Source organism: Salmo trutta, chromosome 3, assembly GCF_901001165.1.
Source record: "Salmo trutta chromosome 3, fSalTru1.1, whole genome shotgun sequence".
Taxonomy (NCBI): domain Eukaryota; kingdom Metazoa; phylum Chordata; class Actinopteri; order Salmoniformes; family Salmonidae; genus Salmo; species Salmo trutta.
The window spans coordinates 30,795,894-30,819,523 of record NC_042959.1 but is presented as its reverse complement, the minus strand read 5'-3'; the positions used below and the strand labels follow the sequence as shown (position 1 = coordinate 30,819,523).

The following is a 23,630-nucleotide window of genomic DNA, read 5'->3' as shown; positions in this document are numbered from 1 at the left end:
AACAAGCACTGATTTGTTGGGAGATAATTATTTTCTGTCACCCCACATAAATCGCTGTTCTCCGTGAATGAGAATAGAGTGTTAATCAGGTTTGCATGGCCAGCCTCAGAGGGGCTCCTGGTGGAGAGGGGGACCGACTGGGCTGGGTCACAGCGCCAGGGGACGGGGGGAGAGAAGCATGGGCCCTCCCTGGGGTCACAATGCGTCTGGTCAAGTCACCACTTAGGGACAGAGCGCACTTGTTGAAACGACTGTTTTCCAGCTCACTTTACATCATCGTGAGTAATGACCGTAACACAACACCACGTAACTACTCCATCAGTGGTCTGACCAATGTCATAACAACTCGGGGTAGACAACTTAACACAACTTTTAGCTAGTTTTTTCATCCAAACATGTTTACACAGCGCACACTCACAATCAGGGTTTGGTAGGTTACTTTCTAAGTGTAATCTGTTACAGTTACAAGTTACTTGTCCAAAATTGTAATCAGTAACATGACTTTTGGATTACCCAAACTCAGTAACGTAATCTGATTACATTCCGTTACTTTTAGATTACTTTCCCCTTAAGAGGCATTAGAAGAAGACAAAAATGTATGTTACCAATTGAACGACATCTATTGCAGGATAAATCAATGTTAAAGTTTATGTAGCTGGCCATATATGGATGTTACATTTTACTTTATGGGTTGGTTATGTAGGCTTCTTTTAACCCATCGCTTTCTACTACATATAATAGTACGATTAAATTAAATCTTTACATTAAAAACCAAAGTCTATCAGAATTCCAGCCATTTTAATAAATGTTATACCACTTGATCTTCAAGAATAGGTCTTGGAAATATGGAAGTATAGATTAGCCGAATTGTTTTACCTGAGCATGATCCCAAAACTAAGGATAATACAGTATTAGCTAGCCCTACTCTGTTGTTCATGATTTTGTTTTCATGAAGGACTGATTGGGCTCATTAATTCGATAATTTATAAGTCCAAAAATAGATGTAGCAACTACAGATTGCCCCCTTAAGTCTATCAAAAGTGTGCAAGTTTGAGCATGTGTGCATTAGGCCTATGGATTTTCTTTTTTATCAGAATGAATTAGATTGAGCAGTAAAAGCCCCACTTTTATTCCATAAGCTTGGATCTGCACTATGCAGCTGTTGCAAGAGCGCATTTTTCATTGGCTGTCCACTGGTTTCAAAAACAATGATTGATAGGCAGCTTAAACTTCTTGAATCCAACCATTATTGGGTTCAAATACACATTTAGATTTGTGAACAGCCATCCACAACAACCACAATCCGTAAAACGAAAATAGCTAAATGAGAGAGCAGCAGTGTGATTTACATCAATGCGCTATGTAGATATCAATAATAAGTTATATCCGTATCGCCGTAGACTACACCACTACTGTCATCCTTACCTCCAAGCGTTTATTCAAATTGGATAATCTTTGGATGCCGACAGCAGTCGCACCATTGGAAGACATTTGCAGCGTTTTTACTGTAGCCTACAAAAGCCTATTCCTGCTCTTTTCCCGCGATCCATCAAACACATTCATTTTGGTGTTTCATCGTAGTGGTCTCTGACTTGTGGTCCGACTCGCTCAGGTGGAACAAACTTCAACTTTTTCAATGCTGATTTGAATGTCATTGATAAACAGAGAAGTGTCAACGGTTTTTTTTCTCGCAAACATCCTTTCTGAATTTAAAAGTAATCCTCAAAGTAATCATCTAGTTTTTCAAAAGTATCGGTAATCTGATTACAATATTTTTGCTGCTATTGTAACGGATTACAGTTACCGTTTTTGTGTAATCCGTTACTCCCCAACCCTGCTCACAATATGAGCTGAAACATTGAAACCATATTAAAACAGGGAAAATGTGTCCGACACAGTCCAGTCTCATGGCTAAAGCCCTGTTTCTGAGGGGCAGAGCACAATGGCGCTAGAAACCCAGGAAGTTGACACCACCCAGACAATACAGCCACAGCATTCAGCACCTTTGATGTGGCTGCTCTGAAAACAGATGTCGTTCTGAACACAAAACAGAACCCCACGCGATCTGGCCCCTTGCCCAAATCGTACTTATTGTTGTGTCTATTTAAGCCATTAAACGGGTTCCACTCCAACGGTGATAGAATCGAGTGTGGCATTGTAAATGCTCCCCAGGAAATGACATGGAGGCCCCGGCACTCTTTCTGTGGACCTGTGCTGAGGGGAGAGAAGAGGCGGGTTTTGAAAGTCCAGATGTATCCTTCCATTATTGTGACGAGAGCATAAAACTGGCTCGGCCCAAGGCAGATCTCTGACACACTAGCTAATGGCAAAATAGCCACACTGATGTTGACGGAAAATCTGCTGTGGTATTTCAAAAGACATTGTGTCAGTGTGTATGGATTGAGGTATAATGAATCTTATGCCAACCTGAACATTTTTCATGTAACCTTTTTATTTATACAGGTTAGTCTTATCGAGATAAAAATATATTTTGCACATAGTGTACAGCATTTGCTGGCTGTATTGTAGATCGAATGATTGGCTTATCCACTCTCCTCCATAGACTGTGAGTACGCTAGTGGTGGGAGCGGCTAACGTCACAGGGATCTACTCCTGCGCAGCCCAGAACAAACTTGGCACCCGTACACTGAGAATCCCCTTCTATGTGGACGGTAAGTGGGTCAATTTAACACTACACAACGTGGGGAGTTGATTGAAAGAACAGCATAAGGAAAAATTACAAGCAGAAATGCTTGAGTGGTTTTTATTTTTTACGGGCCAGGCATACAGTATAACGTATAACATACATGAAGTCTCGCTTCCAGTGACTACACGTACGCACTGTAATGAATTGCGAGGCAAAGCGCAAGAATGCACAGATTGTACTGTGTAGTAAAGAGTGCAGATGGAGGCATTAATTGAAACCATCTTCCTCCGGAGCAGGCAGGCTTCAGGATCGAACGGAAGAGGCAAATTTGTCCTGGGCCATATGGTACAGTCTAATACTGCGAGTTTAAAAACAGCTCTGAGCGTACACAGGAGCGCCCGCAGGTCATTTCTCTTCTTCTCTTCTGCTGCTGGATGAATCATTTTTTTATATGCATCTGAACAGTTCCAAATGTTCATGAAATGAAAATTCCATCTAGTCCAGTTATATAATGATAGGAGAAATCAGCTGTCAGGGCACACAAGCAGTCATCACAGCGCAATTCTTTTTTGAAAACGTAGAAGTTTTGAAGTTGAAAACTGATTTATGATAGATTGTAATTGGGAATGATGGTGACACTGTGATTGGGGACACAGCTGATGATGCCAAACTCTGAGTATCCGGATGAGAATAAGATCAGTCTTTGGAGGAAGTGCTGCAATGTGCCACCATTCCAGAGGTGGAGATCGAGAGCACTGGAATGCTGCTGAAAAAAGAGGACGGCAGAATTGTAATAACAGCTGTCGTCTCTTATGGAACACAGAATGCTTCCCAGTGTTCTGAATAAACAAACTCAGTCTGGCTCCCCAGAGGCCCCGGGGCCCCGGCCTGATTCTTATTGCACTGCTGTAGGCCGAACATCAGCGCTGCTCACCGCACACCACCAACGTGCTTCTAATTAACAGTGATGAAACAGGAAATAACTGCAAATTCCTGGTGTGGTGATGCGCAGCTTGATGTTTCAGAGATGTTCTTTCCCAGAATAGGACAGCGTCAGTGTCTATCTCACTGAGAGGAGAGGGTTACAGGCAGTAACAAAGATGCTCTTGTAACCCGCTTACATACTGTACAATAATCTAACCTGTGCTTATGCATGGTAGTTATTTATTATGCTCTAACACTCCTAGTGACCTGATGTGTTTTTCCCCTCTCCCCCGCCAGATCACCTTCAGCACTTGGCCATTGAGCCCCAGACTGCCATCGAGGGTGACGACGCCACTCTGACCTGCAGGGGGACTCGGTACCTGTACACAGACCTGCAGTGGAAGGACCCTCAGAACTACACCATCACCAACAACGTCACGGCCCTGCAGTTCAGCCCCTACTCTATCTCTCTCTCCCTAAGCCTGCACAATGTGTCCAGGAATCACACAGCAGGCTACCAGTGCTGGGCGCACAAGATCCACAACAAGAGAGCAATAGTCAAGACTGTGCTGACTGTGCATGGTGAGGAAGTGACAGAGAGAACATTGCCTGCTGGGTGTTCAATGAGGTCTCTAACAGAACAGTAATTGCACGTTATATAGGTATTACCAAACTCGAAGAATAATATGTTTCTGTAATATCGTATTTAAAAGTGCCCGCTCCTGGATATAAACCCGCTCGTGATGATGAAACCCAGTAGAGAGATGAGTTTGTCTGAGGAAAATCTTGAAAAGAAGAGCGATCAAATTCAGATATGCTTTTGTGATTGAAACAGAGAGGAAGAGGCCGTGGCTGAGACAGAACCTGACCAATCAAGATATAAACAGCAGCAGCACTCTGACTATGGCCTGCTACGCCCTGGGTGTGCCGCCACCCTACATCACATGGTACAAAGACAACCTACCAGTACAGGAGGGTCCAGGTAAGAAATGACTCGGGATTTAGGGGCCCTGGGTTTTCCCTGGTCGGGTCACATGATCAGGAAAATCTCCTGGGCCTCCTCGTTGCTGAATTGCTCAACCATGTTAGTCATTTTCTCCATAGAATCTGAACTGTTGACTTTGTGCTGTTGTTCCAGGTATTACCCTGAGGGAGGATGGGGTGCTGACGATCAAGCGAGTGAAGAAAGACGATGAGGGCTTGTACGAGTGTCTGGCCAGCAACGGTGAGGGGAGTGTGAAAGCCAGTGCTGTGGTCACTGTCGTGGGTGAGTCACTTCTTTATTTCCATCATAATGAGCTTGACGAGAACCCATGTCATCCTGATAACGAAGTCCAATGAATCTAACTGCAGTACATTAACCACGTCAGATTTCAATCAACCCTGAGTTTAACCAGCACAGCCACAACTAGAACACTTCCTTACTGCATGACCAATCACAGTCACAGGAAACCTCTTGGCCATACTGGGCCATGTTTTCTTGTCAACAGTACAAATAGCTCTGGCCAGACTTCAGTATGAGAACTCTCTCTAGAGAGGGAGGCTGCCAAGAGGCTTCCAAGTATGTCCAGTGAATTAATCCACTGGCTTTTATGACTGGGGCTCTTGGAGCTCTGACCGAGGTCCCCACCCATGGGACGTGACCTGCAAGGAGTGTGTTAAGAGGTCCCACTCTCAATGACTGTGGGCACAGCAAGGGGAGAAGTCTTCTCATTAAATAACCATGGGACTGGAAACATGATGACACAGACTGGGGGGGGGGCAAGGTCATGCGACGGTATTCTGACGACTAGCCCTGGCACCAGACATGAATTCCTGTTCCCCCCCCAAAAATGTCCCATTTTCCTCAAAGTCCAACCCCAGTGTCACCATCATCCGTTAGAGCATGTCCAACAGACCGTTTGCTTCATGCATTGCCAAACCTTTATTTAGGCATAACTCTAAACAAAACTATTTCACAAAATTCCTAAAGATTAAGGAAGGCGGTTTTGAGATGGCTGACTGTGAATGCTGACATTGATAGTTAAGAAAATAGTTTAATATGAGATGAATGTGCGACAATGTGGGATGCATAGGCTAAACAAACTAGGGATACGCAATGGAATGTGTTTCCACTTGTAGCGTGTACACAACATGGCGGAAATGAGTTAATCTAGTAAAACAATGAATAACTGAGAGAAATGCCAGAGTGGACTTTCAAAAAATCTACATTGCAGTGGTGTAATTCATGTCCTTGGATTCACTTAGCGAAATTGACTTTCAAGTACTGGATAAGTAGGCCAGTGCCATGTCTTACTCTAATATGTTAAACAAACAAAACCGTTCCTCTCTTGTGTACATCCCTATTTATATTTGTTCTCAGTTATCAATTCTTATACATTTTTCAAGAATCATCGAAAACACCTAATTCCTCGGTGAACAACAGTTGACAAATTGTTCCTGTGGTCTCCTTCCAGGTGATGAGGGGAAGCCCAACATTGAGGTGATCGTCCTGGTGTGTACAGGAGCTGCTGCCACCTTCCTCTGGCTCATGCTCATCCTCTTCATCCGCAAGCTGAGGAAGGTAACAAGAGATCTCCCTGGAATCACAGCTAGTTCTGTACTCTCTATCTCACTCTTCTTGACTGAGAAGACATTTGAGAGGTGTAACTGTTTGGATACTGCACTGGGGACTTGACTCACCATTCATTTTTTTGACTTAGTTAATTAAACCACAGCATCATGCCATTTAAAAATGTGTAACATGCTCTTCTCAAGACATATTCAAACATCCACAGTACAATTTTGAGGTTTTTGTTTGTGAGCTTCAGCAGTGGAGTGCAATCTCGCTATACAGATTTTGTCAACTGCGATCACTGACTGATGTCTCTTGCGAAATGCAGTTCAATTGGGTGGGATAATTTTAGCTTGACGTTTACGATTTCCACATTTCCTGGCATTGGAAAAGTGCTGAGATCGTGTTTGTGTGTATGACAAGAAAGTAGAGAACATGCCTCAACAGTCCAAAGACAATAGAAATAGGCACATTACAACTACAGTCATGGTAGAGCAAAGGCACGGTCATGGTAGAGCAATGGCACAGTCATGGTAGAACAATGGCACGGTCATGGTAGAACAATGGCACGGTCATGGTAGAACAATGGCACGGTCATGGTAGAACAATGGCACGGTCATGGTAGAACAATGGCACGGTCATGGTAGAACAATGGCACGGTCATGGTAGAACAATGGCACGGTCATGGTGGAACAATGGCACGGTCATGGTAGAGCAATGGCACGGTCATGGTAGAGCAATGGCACGGTCATGGTAGAGCAATGGCACGGTCATGGTAGAGCAATGGCACGGTCATGGTGGAACAATGGCACGGTCATGGTGGAACAATGGCACGGTCATGGTGGAACAATGGCACGGTCATGGTAGAGCAATGGCACGGTCATGGTAGAGCAATGGCACGGTCATGGTAGAGCAATGGCACGGTCATGGTAGAGCAATGGCACGGTCATGGTAGAACAATGGCACGGTCATGGTGGAACAATGGCACGGTCATGGTAGAGCAATGGCACGGTCATGGTAGAGCAATGGCACGGTCATGGTAGAACAATGGCACGGTCATGGTAGAACAATGGCACGGTCATGGTGGAGCAATGGCACGGTCATGGTAGAACAATGGCACGGTCATGGTGGAACAATGGCACGGTCATGGTAGAGCAATGGCACGGTCATGGTAGAACAATGGCACGGTCATGGTGGAACAATGGCACGGTCATGGTGGAACAATGGCACGGTCATGGTGGAGCAATGGCACGGTCATGGTGGAACAATGGCACGGTCATGGTAGAACAATGGCACGGTCATGGTAGAGCAATGGCACGGTCATGGTAGAACAATGGCACGGTCATGGTGGAGCAATGGCACGGTCATGGTGGAACAATGGCACGGTCATGGTGGAACAATGGCACGGTCATGGTGGAACAATGGCACGGTCATGGTGGAACAATGGCACGGTCATGGTGGAGCAATGGCACGGTCATGGTGGAGCAATGGCACGGTCATGGTAGAACAATGGCACGGTCATGGTAGAACAATGGCACGGTCATGGTAGAACATGGCACGGTCATGGTAGAACAATGGGACGGTCATGGTGGAACAATGGCACGGTCATGGTAGCGCAATGGCACTGTCATGGTAGAGCAATGGCACGGTCATGGTAGAACAATGGCACGGTCATGGTAGAACAATGGCACGGTCATGGTGGAACAATGGCACGGTCATGGTGGAACAATGGCACGGTCATGGTAGCGCAATGGCACGGTCATGGTGGAACAATGGCACGGTCATGGTGGAACAATGGCACGGTCATGGTGGAACAATGGCACGGTCATGGTAGCGCAATGGCACGGTCATGGTAGAACAATGGCACGGTCATGGTGGAACAATGGCACGGTCATGGTGGAACAATGGCACGGTCATGGTGGAACAATGGCACGGTCATGGTGGAACAATGGCACGGTCATGGTGGAACAATGGCACGGTCATGGTGGAACAATGGCACGGTCATGGTGGAACAATGGCACGGTCATGGTGGAACAATGGCACGGTCATGGTAGAACAATGGCACGGTCATGGTGGAACAATGGCACGGTCATGGTAGAGCAATGGTACGGTCATGGTGGAACAATGGTACGGTCATGGTGGAACAATGGTACGGTCATGGTGGAGCAGTGGCACGGTCATGGTGGAACAATGGCACGGTCATGGTAGCGCAATGGCACGGTCATGGTAGAGCAATGGCACGGTCATGGTGGAACAATGGCACGGTCATGGTGGAACAATGGCACGGTCATGGTGGAACAATGGCACGGTCATGGTGGAACAATGGCACGGTCATGGTAGAACAATGGCACGGTCATGGTAGCGCAATGGCACGGTCATGGTAGAGCAATGGTACGGTCATGGTGGAACAATGGTACGGTCATGGTGGAGCAGTGGCACGGTCATGGTGGAACAATGGCACGGTCTTGGTAGCGCAATGGCACGGTCATGGTAGAACAATGGCACGGTCATGGTGGAACAATGGCACGGTCATGGTGGAACAATGGCACGGTCATGGTGGAACAATGGCACGGTCATGGTGGAACAATGGCACGGTCATGGTAGAACAATGGCTCGGTCATGGTAGAACAATGGTACGGTCATGGTGGAACAATGGCACGGTCACGGTGGAACAATGGTACGGTCATGGTGGAGCAGTGGCACGGTCATGGTGGAGCACTTGCTCTTGTCCTTTAGTTAACATCAAAATAGGTTATTTTCCACAAATCCTGTTTGATTTCACATACCTACTGTACACGAACTCCATCACCATTTTATTCTCCCTCTCATCCCCCCTTCCAGTCTGTGGACTATAAGATGGGTCCATCCATCATCATCGACCCAGACGAGTTTCCTCTGGACGAGCAGTGTGAACTCCTGCAGTATGACAGCAGCAAGTGGGAGTTTCCCCGAGACCGCCTCAGACTGGGTGAGTAACTTACTACACCACACAGCACTGGTACGGTCTACGAAGTCCCTCACCATGACGACGCTGTAACTCAAAAGGTCAATACGCACCACGAAGGGGCAACTACTGTAAGTGAATTTATTTGTTCACCATACCCTTCACATCAACAGGTTAATGTCATTCTTGATGAGGTGGCACCCGTAACTCTGCGTCCTCTTAAACTGTGCGACCCTGTTTGCCCATTACATTGAAATATAGTGCGAGAGAGGGGTATGTGGCAGAGGTGTCACCCCCCTGTGAAGAGGGTGTAGCTTCGTTACTCATCAAGACCCTCCGCTGTCACCCAGTCATAACAACATTATATATCCCCTGGAGGAACGCTTCACGGGTCCAGTCGTCTGAACCTCAGCAGGGTGTTTTAGCCCTTTCCTGCAGTCAATGACCAAAAGTGCCCTCTTTTGCCCTAATGGGTGGAATGTCCGGTGTTTCTATGTCAAACAGTTTTGTTATATTTCAGTCTTCTGTGATGTATGTAAAATGTAATATTGGATTCAAACTCAAAATTGAATACATTTCAGCTTTATTTCTGACATGGTACAGGTGTCTTCTTTTTTGTAAGCCCGTAACCTAGTGTGTGAGGTGTATACTTTCATTTTAAAGTAGATTTTTTTTTTAAGTAGACCAAGAATCACTCTGTGTGACCCTGATTTAACCCACTGCAGTAAAAGGTTAATTACAGGCCCATATCTCCCCTGACAGGAAACCCAACCTGATTTACTTAACCCACTTCTCTCTCTCTCTCTCTCTCTCTCTCTCTCTCTCTCTCTCTCTCTCTCTCTCTCTCTCTCTCTCTCTCTCTCTCTCTCTTTCAGGCAAAACTCTGGGCCATGGAGCCTTCGGGAAAGTGGTGGAGGCTTCTGCTTTCGGGATCGACAAGCTCTCGACCTGCAAGACCGTGGCTGTCAAAATGCTGAAAGGTAGGGGTGGAGGCATTATTATCAAGACTTTCATCTGAAAACGTAATACACGCTCATTAACAGCACTCGCGAGTCACTTTGGTTGGGAAACCAGGCTGAAAAGTCATACAGGTTGTTTCCATATAACTTCTTTTTGATCCCACCTGGTGGAGAGGATACTGACGCAGGTACTCCTCTCCTAATGCACGTGGTCAGACCTACGGTGGAAACACAACAGCCGACGTTCTGAATGCAACCGATGCAAAACAGCCATCTGTCATTTCAGCGGGTCATTTGGTTTCTCGCGCATGGTGTGAATTCAACAACTGTGACGGCACACGCGGGTGCAATTAACAGCTGCGCAGGTTGGTTCAACGTAGGCGTGTGATGGCTGCTTCTAACAGGCTGTCTGGGTCTGAGAGAGACTAAGGCCTTGGTGTCCCCGGTGAGGACGACATTCTGCAGATGTGACAGGAATCAGGAAAGCGTTCCACTTGGGTCCCAGATTTTCAGGTGATGAAAAATGTAAACGTGTACGGTACAAATTATGCATCAACAAAAATATATCCACGTTCATCCTTATTGAGGATTATAGACCTGATGTTTTTTAGATACACAAACAATTGAGAACATCGACCCCCACCACCCCTTCCCCACCTAAGATTTATGGTCCCCATAACTTACAGCCACATTTCACAATCTTTCTAAATCTGGCAGGACGTATTTATTCCATCAAAATGGAAACAGCGAAAAGCAATGTGGAAGAAGAGAGACTCCAGAAGCAAGAGAGACTGTCCAAGGGATTTGGCCTAGTGATCTTAGCAGAGTAAACATTCCAGCCCAAGATTACTGACTGTATCCCCTTAGGGTTGAAGTGGTCAAACTAACTTTCCTCCTGGCTCTGTTGGGGTGGCCAACTCCAACTCTGTAGAGTAATGGGACCATGGATGGACAGTGATGGTGTTGTGATAGATCTAGCTACATGATAAACCAGGCCATTTGTTAGATATTTCCGTCAGTGTCACGGCATTAATCATCCCCTTCCATTAATCACAGAGGAACCAAGCTCACCGGGCTGGCTGTTGCTCCCTGCCCTGCTCCAGGAACCCCAGGTCAAACGTAGTGAAAAGCAGCTCACTTCCCTAAACTGACCCTTCCTACGGGTGGTTTGAGACTCAGCGTCAGTCAGCTCCAGCTTCCAGTGCAGACTGGGACCACTGTGATGAGCCAACATGAGACAGAGCAGAAGTACAGACCCAAAACTCTACTCAACTCTCATGTTCTCCATTCATTATTTAAAATCAAGTCATTGATTCATTATTAAAATTGACCAAAATCTCTGTTAGAGTAAACCACATCCAGGGAGTCAGTGAGAGCAGGAATATTTCGCAACATCTTGTTCAGTTGATGTTTTCATTTTGTTTATCAGTTAGGGACAATATTGTTTACTAACATTGCTAACTCCAACCACCTGTGGCCAGATGAGCTTTTCAGATATTGAAAGAGAGAGACATTACACAGGCTCATCGGATGCATTAGGCTGCCACTCAACACTGACTAGTTGCTATTCCGCGGTCTTTGAGATCAACGTAGCCGGATGTGATACAGCCTGGAATCGAACCAGGGACTGTAGTGACGCCTCTTGCACTGAGGTGCAGTGCCTGAGACCACTGCGCCACTCGGGAGCCCTGTCCACAGTCAACAGTTATATTGTCTCTCAATGTGTGTGCTCCAAGGTTTATTTTGACGGAATGTACGGCCTTGCTTTGGGTTGTATGCGAGAATCTGTTTGAATGTGAGAGAAGTCTGATGTTTGTGTTTGAAGTTATATATATTCCCATGTTGACTTCATTCCTTTCCTGACATTATCTTTGCATACCATCTTAACCTTTCACGTTGAATGTTCTCATGTCCACGATCACATTTTCTTATATGAAACATTTCTTGACTATCTTAAATCTCCTCCACATATGTAAAATCTGTTCTTTATTAAATATAGTGTTTGGTTTCCAGACGTCCATGAACGTACATCAGTTGGAGTCATCTTAAACAAAGTGAAATCACTTCAATGAAATTGTCATTTAAAGTCCAAATACATCCACGCTTTTGAGGGGTTGTGTGAAACAGTATCCAACAGGAAATGTATATTTAACCAGCATCCCTCTAAATGGTCTGTGTGTTTGCGTTGTAACAGGAGGAGCTACGACAAATGAGCGCAAGGCTCTGATGTCGGAGCTGAAGATCCTGATCCACATTGGTCATCATCTGAACGTGGTCAACCTGCTGGGCGCCTGCACCAAGCCTGGAGGTGAGCGAGACAGAGGACAGGGTGAACGCTATGGTTAAACTTAGCCACAGTGTATGACTTGTGAAGTAAATGTATACATTGCTGGCATCTCCGAGAAAATCCATCATGATTTCAACGCACTCTTATCACTGTTTACGAATCATTACTCGTTAGTCAGTTTCTTTGAATTCTGTGCTTCTTTCTTCTCAGGTCCATTGATGATGATTGTGGAGTACTGCAAATATGGAAACTTGTCAAACTACTTGAGAAGCAAGAGGGCTGATTTCATCGTCTATAAGGTGAATCAGCAGCTTCACGGACTGAAGCTTTCAGAAATGCTGTTTTCTCATTAAATCCTATTCAAAAGCCTTCATCGTTTAGTCTATTTCTCAACCTGATAAGAAAACCAAGCTTTGTGTCTTGTATCTGGTGTGTGTCTCGTCAGAGCCAGGACGGTAAGCTGGTGACGTCGGGGTCGGGCTGTGACCTCAGCGAGCTCATCAAGCGGCGCCTGGAGAGCGTGGCAAGCACCGGAAGCTCGGCCAGCTCCGGCTTTGTGGAAGATAAGAGCTACTGCGACTCAGATGAAGAGGAGGAAGGTAAAACTAAACGAGCCAACAGTGTCTTCCTTCCCCTCACCTCCACTCCACCCTCCCCCGGATTGTTTTCTTCCTGGGCCTGATGGGACATTTCCTCCTCCTGTTCATAATTACAATCGATAGGTCAGAACCCCAGGCCGGCACCCACTGTGCCTGGATGAGAAGGAGGAGTGGAGGAAAAGGCCTCTGTTGACTTCCTCTGACAGGAGTGTTTGTCTGGTCCTGGCGTGTCGGACATTTTGTTTTGTGATGTGTTATTTCTGGTGTGATTAAATGTTTACTCAGGTGGGCTGATGGAAGGAGTCCACTGGGTTCCTCCACAAACCCCCTCCTGCTGTTCACACTGCACCGATATCACACGTCTCACCCCACATCTAAAATAACACCAGGCATCCTCTCCTGTCTTTTAAAGGATGTTTTTAGTAAGACAGAGACTGTAGGTGGATGAATGAACCGTACTGTACGTGACAAAGGGGGTTGATCCTGCATGTATACATTTGTATTGTGCATAATTAATGTGTTACACCATCCTAAATCGTGTTTATTAAAATAGTTTTTAGTCATTACCACTTTATGTTTCGTTTTATCCTCAGAGCCAGAGGATCTGTACAAGAGAGTATTGACAATGGAAGATTTGATTTGCTACAGTTTCCAAGTTGCGAAAGGCATGGAGTTCCTGGCTTCACGCAAGGTATGCACTTCCTGTAGGCAAATTACTGTATCAAAATCAATTTGTTTCCAAAAGGCAGTCTGATGAGACACGAGTTGCTGTTTTTCATCAGCTAATACCAGTTTATAAAGCTTTATCCTGTCCAGTTGACTTTAATAAAATGCTGTTGTATTTCGAAAGCTGGGGAAGTTGTTTTGTTCACCTTTTTTCATTCATGGTAAACTATGTTCGCTGTGAGTCTATTGTAGCCTTCCCTGTAGCTCAGTTGGTAGAGCATGGTGTTTGCAACACCAGGGTTGTGGGTTCGATTCCCACGGGGGGCCAGCACAGGAAAAAAAAAAATGTATGAAATTGTATGAAATGTATGCATTCACTACTGTAAGTCGCTCTGGGTAAGAGCGTCTGCTAAATGACTAAAATGTAAAAATGTAAATGTATTGCCATATTGGCTATAATCAGTCTAAAACTCATTCACATTTAAAAGTCAGTCACAAGCTCTGGGAGAGCAGTTTAGACTCATTAGTGAACCCATTGTTGTAACTATCCCCATTAGAAAGAAGGGCTTAACCTGGATATGAAACACTTCACATCAGAATATCACTGATGACTGTTCCATATGGTTGTCGTAGCTGACATGCACAGGGCCACGAGTGTTTCCTGTAAGGTCACATGGTCAGGAAATAGTCGTGGCTCTAGCATTATCTCATTAGGCTGAATCTTAACTGGAGATGTCTCCACAGAACTTAAACTTTCACGTAAAGTCATGCATTGATGTCAATCCTAATCCAAATGGATGTTTTGTCTTCTTTTCGTTAGTGTATTCATCGTGACCTGGCTGCAAGAAACATCTTACTGTCGGAGAATAATGTTGTGAAGATTTGCGATTTTGGACTGGCCAGAGACATCTACAAAGACCCAGACTACGTTCGCAAAGGAGATGTTAGTAGCTACATACTGAACTTCTATTAATTTGACATAATAAGTACATTATATATGCGATGAAATGAGCCATTGACTTGACGATTCCCACCTGGTTGTGTGAGAGAAACCAGAGACTGTAACTTGACTACCATCATTCAAAAATGACTTGGCAAAAGCTATAGCGCCTTCAGAAAGTATTCATACTCCTTGACTTATTCCACATTTTGTTACAGCCTGAATGCAAAATGTATTCAGTTGTTTTTTTTCTCACCCATCTACACACAATATCCCATAATGAGGAAGTGGAAACATGTTTTTAGATGTGTTTGCAAATGTATTAAAAATGAAGTACAGAAATATCGCATTTACATAAGTATTCAGACACCTGAGTCAACACATGTTAGAATCACCTTTGGCGTGCAATTACAGCTGTGAGTCTTTCTGGGTAAGTCTCCAAGAGCTTTGCACAGCTGGATTGTACAATATATGCCCATTATTCTTTAAAGAATTCTTCAAGCTCTTTCAAATCTGTTGTTGATCATTGCTAGACAACCATTTTCAAGTCTTGCCATAGATCTTCAAGCAGATTTAAGTCAAAACTGTAACTCGGCCAATCAGGAACAGTCACTGTCTTCTTAGTAAGCAACTCCAGTGTAGATTTGGCCTTGTGTTTTAGGTTATTGTCCTGCTGAAAGGTAATCTCAGGAATTGTGAAAAAACTGAGTTTAAATGTATTTTGCTAAGGTGTATGTAAACTTCCGACTTCAACTGTATGTGTGTGGTACAGAGATGAGGTAGTCATTCTAAAATCACGTTAAACGCTATTATTGCACACAGATGGAGTCCATACAACTTATGTGACTTGTTAAGCAAATTTTTACTCCTAAACTTCTTTAGGCTTTCCATAACAAAGGGGTTGAATACTTATTGACTCAAGACATTTCAGCTTTTCATTTTTCATACATTTTGACATTATGGGGTATTGTGTGTAGGCCAGTGACAAAAACAATCGAAATTGATTCCATTTTAAATTCAGGCCGTAACACAACAAAATGTGAGAAAAGTAATGGTGTGAATTCTTTCTGAAGGCACTGTAAAGACAGACTGAATAAATGGCAGATATTCTGAGCAGATTTCAGTGTTTGTCTGAATACGGAATAATCTGCATAGACTAGAGGATGTTTGGTTGTTGGTAGTGTGGTAGAACTATGGCATGAGGGCAGGTTTAGTACTTTACTCAACTCCAGCCCTTCTGCTTCTCAGATGTGACGGGTCGGTTATTGATGGTATTAATGAGAGAGCCAGTCACACAGGTGAGATGAGATACCGATTTAAAAGAGCTGTCGTCTCTTATCTCCATCTCTCTCTCCCCCCCCCCCCCCCCACAGTCCAGACTGCCCCTCAAGTGGATGGCGCCAGAGGCCATTTTTGACAAGATCTACACCACTCAGAGCGATGTGTGGTCCTTTGGAGTCCTAATGTGGGAGATTTTCTCTCTGGGTAAATATACAGACCTTTTGTCCTGACCAGGAATGACTCACTGTGCCTTATAGTCCCTCACCTCCTCACCTGACCTCCCCATTAGCAGAATTAATGAGCAGAAATGAACAAACATCTGTGCACATTTCACAACGCAGCCATGTGGAACAATACAGACTTATTCAATGCAGATTTCCTCTGTTGTGTAGGTCCTTATCTTAAATCTCCTCTACAAGTACTATTGTTTTAGGACTTGTCATGAAACTGCAAATATGGACTGCTTCCATGATCACTGCCTTTTTCCCCCCCCACAACTTACTTCTTTCAGAAAAATTATATTATGCTAAATGTGTTTTTGTTATTTCTCAGTAAACATTACTGCTTATATTTATTTAAATTTTTTATGAAATAGTCTCAAAATTGTTTTCAAAAAAGCTTTTTTTCACATGTAATCTTACAATTTTGCACACAGTGTGCAGTATCCATTCCATAGAAGGGAGCGGTTTCTTTCTGTCATCAGCCAGCAATGTTCAGTGAGGAGTCTCCAGTCAGCTAGCCAGGCGAGGCAAGGTGCCCCCAGCCATGCAGCTCCTCCAGATGTACTGGGTCATTACTGTCTCCTGCTACTGCGTAATTGTGCCTCTGGGATAAAACGGGGCTGCATTGTCAGCTTGAGAGAACAATTTTCATGCTGCTCGTGCTTTAAACATTAGTGAACTTCCACTGTGAATTCTATCACAAGCAAAGGGCCGTTAAAAAGAAAGAATACCTCCCATTTAAGCCGGCCGTTCCCTTCCCAGCTGGCAATGCAAACGCGCTGTAACCAAGCAGCCGATCAATGTAAATGTTTGCCCCTGCGGTGAAACCACTGCAACCTTTGAGACGCCATTGAATGTAGGTCCATGACTGTCTTTGCACCGTGCAACAAAGCAGAGACCAAGCTGTTCTAGAGCAAGACTCCACATGACATATTGTATGCTCAAATGTCACCATAGGCAGCAAGGACAACATTCAGAGTAAATGTTAGGAAAGTGTAAGGAAAGAACAGCACATTGATGCAGGGCTTTAGGTTTGATTGTGCTGCTACGCTTGAACCTCTGCCATGAAGCCAATCACCCAGGAGGACTTGGGTCAACAACAAAAAAGGGTGTGAAATGTGAACTACCTCAAGACATGGGGTACATGCAAACACTTGTTCTCTCTCTCTCTCTCTCTCTCTCTCTCTCTCTCTCTCTCTCTCTCTTTCTCTCTCTCATGCTCTCTATTTATCGCTCTCTCTCTTTCTCTCTCTCTTTCTCTCTTTATCTCTCTCATGCTCTATCTCTCTTTCATGTTCTCTCTTTATCTCTCTCTCATGCTCTCTCTTTATCTCGCTCTCTCATGCTCTCTCTTTATCTCTCTCTCTTTCTCTCTCATGCTCTCTCTGTTTCTCTCTCTCGCTCTCTGTTTCTCTCACTCTCTCTCTCTCTCTGTTTCTCTCTTTCTCTCTCGCATGCTCTCTCTCTCTCGCATGCTCTCTCTCCCTCTCATGCTCTCTTTATCTGTCTCCTACTCTCTCACATGCTCTCACTCTCTCTCTCTCTCTCTAACATGCTCCCTCTTTATCTCTCTATCTCACACACACACTCTCTCTCCCTTCGCTCACTCTCTCTCTTTCTCCCGTAATCTTTCTTTGTCACAACCACACACACTCTGTTTGGACCCCAGGAAGAGTAGCTGCTGCCTTGGCAACAGCTTATCGGCATCTTAATAAAATACAAGAAAAAAAAATACCAAATATCCACAGACACAGATACAGATACATATACAGTACCTTCAAATAGCCACTCACACATCTGGGTGGTGTTAACATGGTCTCAGAAAGATAAATTAGGACACGAAACGGCTGCAAAAAAATTACAAACACTCAGTCTGGCAACCTGATAGGTGTTTGAAGGTCAAAGGTTTGCTCCAGTCCCAAGGTTGCTGGCATATGCATATGGAGACCCGCAGTCTAGCAGCTTGAGTTTTGTCTTGTGGTTCAGGATTTCCACGTCTTGTTAGTTTTAGGTGCCAAACCATCAACTACACCCCTGTTTCTGTGTTAGATATGAGTTACGCCGTAATCGACCTATTTGTTTGCCATGATTGGTTGATGTGATGAAAAGAAAAAGGGCGTTCTAGCAGGCGTTACCTCCTACTAAGAATGCTTGTTAATATCGACATAGTGCTCTGGAGATTTAGATGCTATCTGATATTGTGTCAGGGATCTCTGTCGGGTACATGAAAATATTTGTTCACGAGTCAAGAAATGTTTATGGATTACATGGCGTGGGCAATATTTTTGAAAACCCCAACTGGATTGGATATTTGAGTTGGCTTAGTGTATTACTGTTTTTATTTAGACTGAGCCAAGCATGAATTAAAGTTATTGTCACGTTCGTCGTATGGCGTGGACCAAAACGCAGCGGGAATGTGTATGCTCATCTTCTTATATATTAAAGAAAAGAAACAAAACACTTGAACAAAACAACGGCGAAAAACAGTCCCATAAGGACAAATTACTATACGGAGAAACAGGCTGCCTAAGTATGGCTCCCAATCAGCGACAACGAAGTACAGCTGTCACTGATTGAGAGCCATACCAGGCCAAAACAAAGAAATACAAAAACATAGAAAAACGGGCATAGAATGCCCACCCTAGTCACACCCTGGCCTAACCAAAATAGAGAATAAAACCCTCTCTATGGCCAGAGCGTGACAGTACCCCCCCCAAAGGTGCGGACTCCGGCCGCAAAACCTAAACCTCTAGGGAAGGGTCCGGGTGGGCATCTATCCGCGGTGGCGGCTCAGGGGCGGGACACAGAACCCGCTCCACCACTGGCTCAGCCCACTTTGGTGGCGCCTCTAGAGTGGGGTCCCTCGCCGCCGACCCCGGACTGGGGACCCTCACTGCGGGCGCCGGACAGGCGGGCGACTCTGGCTGCGCTGGACAGGCAGGCAACTCTGGCTGCGCCGGACAGGCGGGCAGCTCTGGCTGCGCGGGACAGGCGGGCGGATCTGGCTGCGCCGGACAGGCGAGCGGCTCTGGCGGCGCCGGACAGTCGGGCGGCTCTGGCGGCTCCGGACTGGTGGGCGGCTCTGGCGGCTCCGGACTGGCGGGCGGCTCTGGCGGCTCCGGACTGGCGGGACTTGCAGTAGGCCTGGCTCTGGGCGCAGGCACAGGATTCACCAGGCTGGGGAGACATGCAGGAGGCCTCGCTCTGGGAGCAGGCACAGGACTCACCAGGCTGGGGAGACTTGCAGGAGGCTTGGCTCTGGGCACAGGCACAGGATCCACCAGGCTGGGGAGACATGCAGGAGGCCTGGCTCTGGGAGCAGGCACAGGACTCACCAGGCTGGGGAGACCTACTGGACTGGTCTGGTCCGTGGAGGAGGCACAGGATAGACCGGGCTGTGGGGGAGCACTGGAGGCTCCGGGCCGAGGAGCATCGCTGGAGGCTCAGGGCTGTAGGCCGTCTCTGTAGGCTCCGGACTGTAGGCCGTCTCTGTAGGCTCCGGACTATAGGCCGTCTCTGCTGGCTCCGGACTGTAGGCCGTCTCTGCAGGCTCCGGACTGTAGGCCGTCTCTGCAGGCTCCGGACTGTAAAACGTCGCCGGAAGCTCTGGACGGGGAACTGTCGCCGGAAGCTCTGGACGGGGAACTGTCGCCGGAGGCTCTGGACGGGGAACTGTCGCTGGAGGCTCTGGACGGGGAACTGTCGCCGGAGGCTCTGGACTGGGTGTGCGCACTACAAGGCTAGTGCGAGGAGCAGGAACAGGACGTACTGGGCTGGGCAGGCGCACTGGAGAGAGAGTGCGAGAGGCAGGCACATGCTCACCACAAAAAGCACGGGTAGTTGACTCAGGCCTCACCCCTGGTCCAGCCAAACTACCCGTGTGCCCCCCAAAAAGAAATTTTGGGGACTGCCTCTCGTTCTTCCCGGGTAGGCTCCGACATCTGTCGATCACCTGGCCCCAAGTCCAGTCTCTCCTCCCAATCCACTCCTGATGAGACCAGGTGTCCATCTCCTCCCGAGCACGCTGCTTGATCTAGTTGTGGTGGGTAGTTCTGTCACGTTCGTCGTATGGTGTGGACCAAAACGCAGCGGGAATGTGTATGCTCATCTTCTTATATATTAAAGAAACAAAACAAAACACTCTGGCTGCGACGGACAGGCGGGCGGCTCTGGCTGCGCCGGACAGGAAATATCTTACCTCACCCCCGATATTCGAATTTCAGAATTATTCTAGCATTATCTCTAGATGTTATTCAATGTATAATATCATTGCCCATGTGTAAGGTCAGTCAGTTGATTCTGAAGCAGTCTTAACTGAGTGTTTATGAAGCTTTCTTCTCTAATCTTTGTAAAGTATCCAACCCTCTCTGTATGGGAGATTGAAGTGTCTGATAACCTTGCACTTCGCTCTCCCTCTCCCCTTCCCAGGTGCCTCTCCATATCCTGGCTTACACATCGACGAGGAGTTCTGCTGCCGACTGAAGGAAGGGACCAGGATGAGAGCTCCGGAATACTCCTCCTCTGAGATGTAAGGATCAAGCAGTCTTTGCTTCTCCATTACTTAACATACAAACCCCATCTCATCATCTAACTCATTCCAAAAAAAGCAATGCACTTGCAGTTTGAAGAGTGGCCCAATGTCAGAAAGTTCATCATAAATGCTATAGCTCTCTTACCTCTTGCCTGTGCATAATACACTGAGCTCCCTTGGCTCTTGAAACTTGTAAAGAGCCCGAACCATGCCTCTCGTCATGTCTCCGTATCCCCCAACCTCTCCTGAGTGTAATTAGCTAACAGGAACTCTTGCTCAGAGCCATATATTAAAGGGCAGTCAATAAAAGCCTCCCATATTGATATAGTGAAAAAAGGCCTTGTATCTGCTCCTTCATTCGTCTGAATGAGTGACAGGGCTTATAGGCATTGTGGGTAATCCAGCTCTGAATGTGGAGGAGAGACGGGAGCTGCTGATTGGCAGTTAACCGAGGGGGCTGCGGGTGGCAAGGTGCGGATCCATTTTAAGACTGACATCGATGCGGCCGTAATTAAGCCCAACACTAAAGGCTGGGGAGCGTGGAGTGGCCAGGGGGGCAGCCAGCCACAGGGCAATAAGAGCCAAAGGGCGGGACACTCCCTCCCTTGTCCACACAAGGGGGCTCTGAAGCAGGGCAGAGGTGGACGCTGCTTCTGAAACAGAATATCTTTGGGGGAGTCTAGTGGGGTTTCTCCTGGCACTGTGGTATCAGTGCTGTTTGTCTAGCAGGGAGGTGGACTGGATAGGGAGAGCTAGGGTTGTTGTTGCCTTTAGGTGACTGGGTGACTTCTCAGCAGGGAGCTCTGTCTGGGGCTCTCACTCACTGTCCCAGGCTACGGCATATGTCTGAGTTTACAATAAGGACATCTTGCTCTCACTTCCTGAGCTCTGCTCTTAATCTATCTCACATTCAGTTATGTGCGTGTGTGCGTGCGTGCGTGCGTGCGTGTGCGTGCGTGCGTGCGTGTGCATAGCGTTTGGTTTTCATTTGTGACAGAGCATGGTGGAGTCAAACTTCCTCTGTCTTATTCATTTGTAATTGATAAATGTTGTCCAGAATTGTTTTAAACATATTGTGCCAACTGGAACCAAGTTAATGTATATATCACCAATACATGGGAGATGGTGATTGGAGATGACCAGCAAAATATGAACCAGACTGGAGTCTTAAGCCGATGTCACACAAAGCAATCCGGAGGTAATTTATGTTGCTTGCAATAAAGTTGCATTTGGGTTGCTCATTTGGGTTGCTATTAAAATTACCAAACGTTTGGATAAAGAAATAATTTATGTAAACCATTATGTGACGTTTGACAGGATTGGATGTTGAATGTAATTTCAATTGCAATTGAATTGCTTTGTGTATCAGCAAAGTTGCTTGAGATGTTGTCACAGAAATTGCATCCACATTGCTTTATGTGACACAGGCCTTAGAGAGCGGGGACACGAACAGAAGCAAATGTCAGCTCAGTAGATCCAGAGTCACACCCACTGGTGCCAAGTTCCTCTCTCTAAGATCCCTCTCTAAGATACTTTCCATTCTGGTTCAAAGCAAAGCCTTCCATTGACAGAATGAAGATATAGAGAACACATGCTCATGCCAAGGAACCATGATGTAAAACCTGCCTCTTGTCTGAGATAAACACAAGACCCGCTGATATCACTTTAAATGGCAAGCAGAGGAGCGGTACACACTCTCGTCTACAGGGGTAATACCCCGTCTCCAACACTTCTTGCGACCACCACATTGGCCCCCCTCGACAAAGTATTCCCTGAAGAGACAGTAGAGGGAGAACCAATTTATTCCCCTTACGCAGCAGAGAGGAAGCTGGGTTGAAATTGTGCGGCTGTACATTGCTGTCTACATCCCCTCCTCTTGATGTGTGGCCCATGGTGATCTGCTCTGGGCTTCCATCCTGTCACTGTGAGGATGTTAGGAGTCCCTCCACCTGGCCAAGGACACTCATCAACATGGGAATCACAGCCCAGCAACCCGGTCGTTTCTCCAGCCAATCTCCACTGCGCCGAGAGGAGAGGAGAAGTCTTGTCAAGCCAAGGTCTAGGTTCCCGGCATGCAAACACAGATGGAGAGGGCAAAAGACGGAGGATGTAATGAACCATCTGCTTTTTACTGGAATTGTCTCCAAACTCCAAATTGACTCAATCTGGTGCCAATCAGAGGAACATAATGGAGCTAATGGGCACCTGGCTCTGTTTACGTAAGGGCCTCTGTTTGGAGGCCGCGCTCCGTAGTAAGAAACAGGCTAGGGATCCATCGTCACCCCTGACTGTAGGGTTTGATTTAAACAGCAGCCTGCACTCCATCTCTGAATTCCTCCACGGCCGAGTCCGGCCGTTATTACAGGCCACTGCTGCAGTGGAAAAACAGCACATAACGGAGCCTGAGTCTTCCCATATGGGCAGCGAGGCTGACAGCTCGTCAAAGACCAGAGGGGGGCTCTGAGCATTCCTAATGTTCACACCAAGACCTAGAGGGAATGAGATACAGCCCCAGAGACCAGATTATCCTTGGGAAATGAAATATTGGATATATGAGTATTTTAGATGACAGTTGATTTGGGTGGAAGCCAGCTACAGGTCATCTCTGGTGTCAGTCAGCCTCCACACACACAGGGTCTGTCTGGTGGAGTACAGGTTGTTGCTGAAGTCAAAGCACTCCTGGTTGTAAAAGATTGAATGCTATTTGAATGCTATCTGAAAACTACAACGTTTTCAGACAAGATAGAACGACCAAAGGGGGCGGTGTTGCAATCTACTGCAGAGATAGCCTGCAGTGTTCTGTCCTGCTATCCAGGTCTGTACCCAAACAATTTGAACTTCTACTTTTAAAAATCCACCTCTCCAAAAACAAGTCTCTCACCGTTGCCGCCTGCTATAGACCCCCCTCGGCCCCTAGCTGTGCTCTGGACACCATATGTGAACTGATTGCCCCCCATCTATCTTCAGAGCTCGTGCTACTAGGTGACCTAAACTGGGACATGCTTAACACCCCAGCCATTCTACAATCCAAGCTTGATGCCCTCAATCTCACACAAATTATTAATGAACCCACCAGG

General features: G+C 46.3%; 1 protein-coding gene across 1 annotated transcript in view; it reads left to right on the top strand.

Annotated features, from left to right (window-relative positions):
• Positions 1 to 23,630, top strand: part of LOC115172609 (vascular endothelial growth factor receptor kdr-like) — an 80,173-nt gene that overhangs the window by 38,916 nt on the left and 17,627 nt on the right. The window contains exons 12-25 of the mRNA XM_029730220.1: positions 2,564 to 2,672; positions 3,869 to 4,153; positions 4,407 to 4,553; positions 4,710 to 4,838; positions 6,028 to 6,134; positions 8,967 to 9,093; positions 9,945 to 10,049; positions 12,223 to 12,336; positions 12,526 to 12,614; positions 12,761 to 12,914; positions 13,508 to 13,605; positions 14,401 to 14,523; positions 15,894 to 16,005; positions 20,451 to 20,550. Of these exons, the coding sequence (XP_029586080.1) occupies positions 2,564 to 2,672; positions 3,869 to 4,153; positions 4,407 to 4,553; positions 4,710 to 4,838; positions 6,028 to 6,134; positions 8,967 to 9,093; positions 9,945 to 10,049; positions 12,223 to 12,336; positions 12,526 to 12,614; positions 12,761 to 12,914; positions 13,508 to 13,605; positions 14,401 to 14,523; positions 15,894 to 16,005; positions 20,451 to 20,550 (1,799 nt within the window). The remainder of the gene's footprint in view (positions 1 to 2,563; positions 2,673 to 3,868; positions 4,154 to 4,406; positions 4,554 to 4,709; positions 4,839 to 6,027; positions 6,135 to 8,966; positions 9,094 to 9,944; positions 10,050 to 12,222; positions 12,337 to 12,525; positions 12,615 to 12,760; positions 12,915 to 13,507; positions 13,606 to 14,400; positions 14,524 to 15,893; positions 16,006 to 20,450; positions 20,551 to 23,630) is intronic.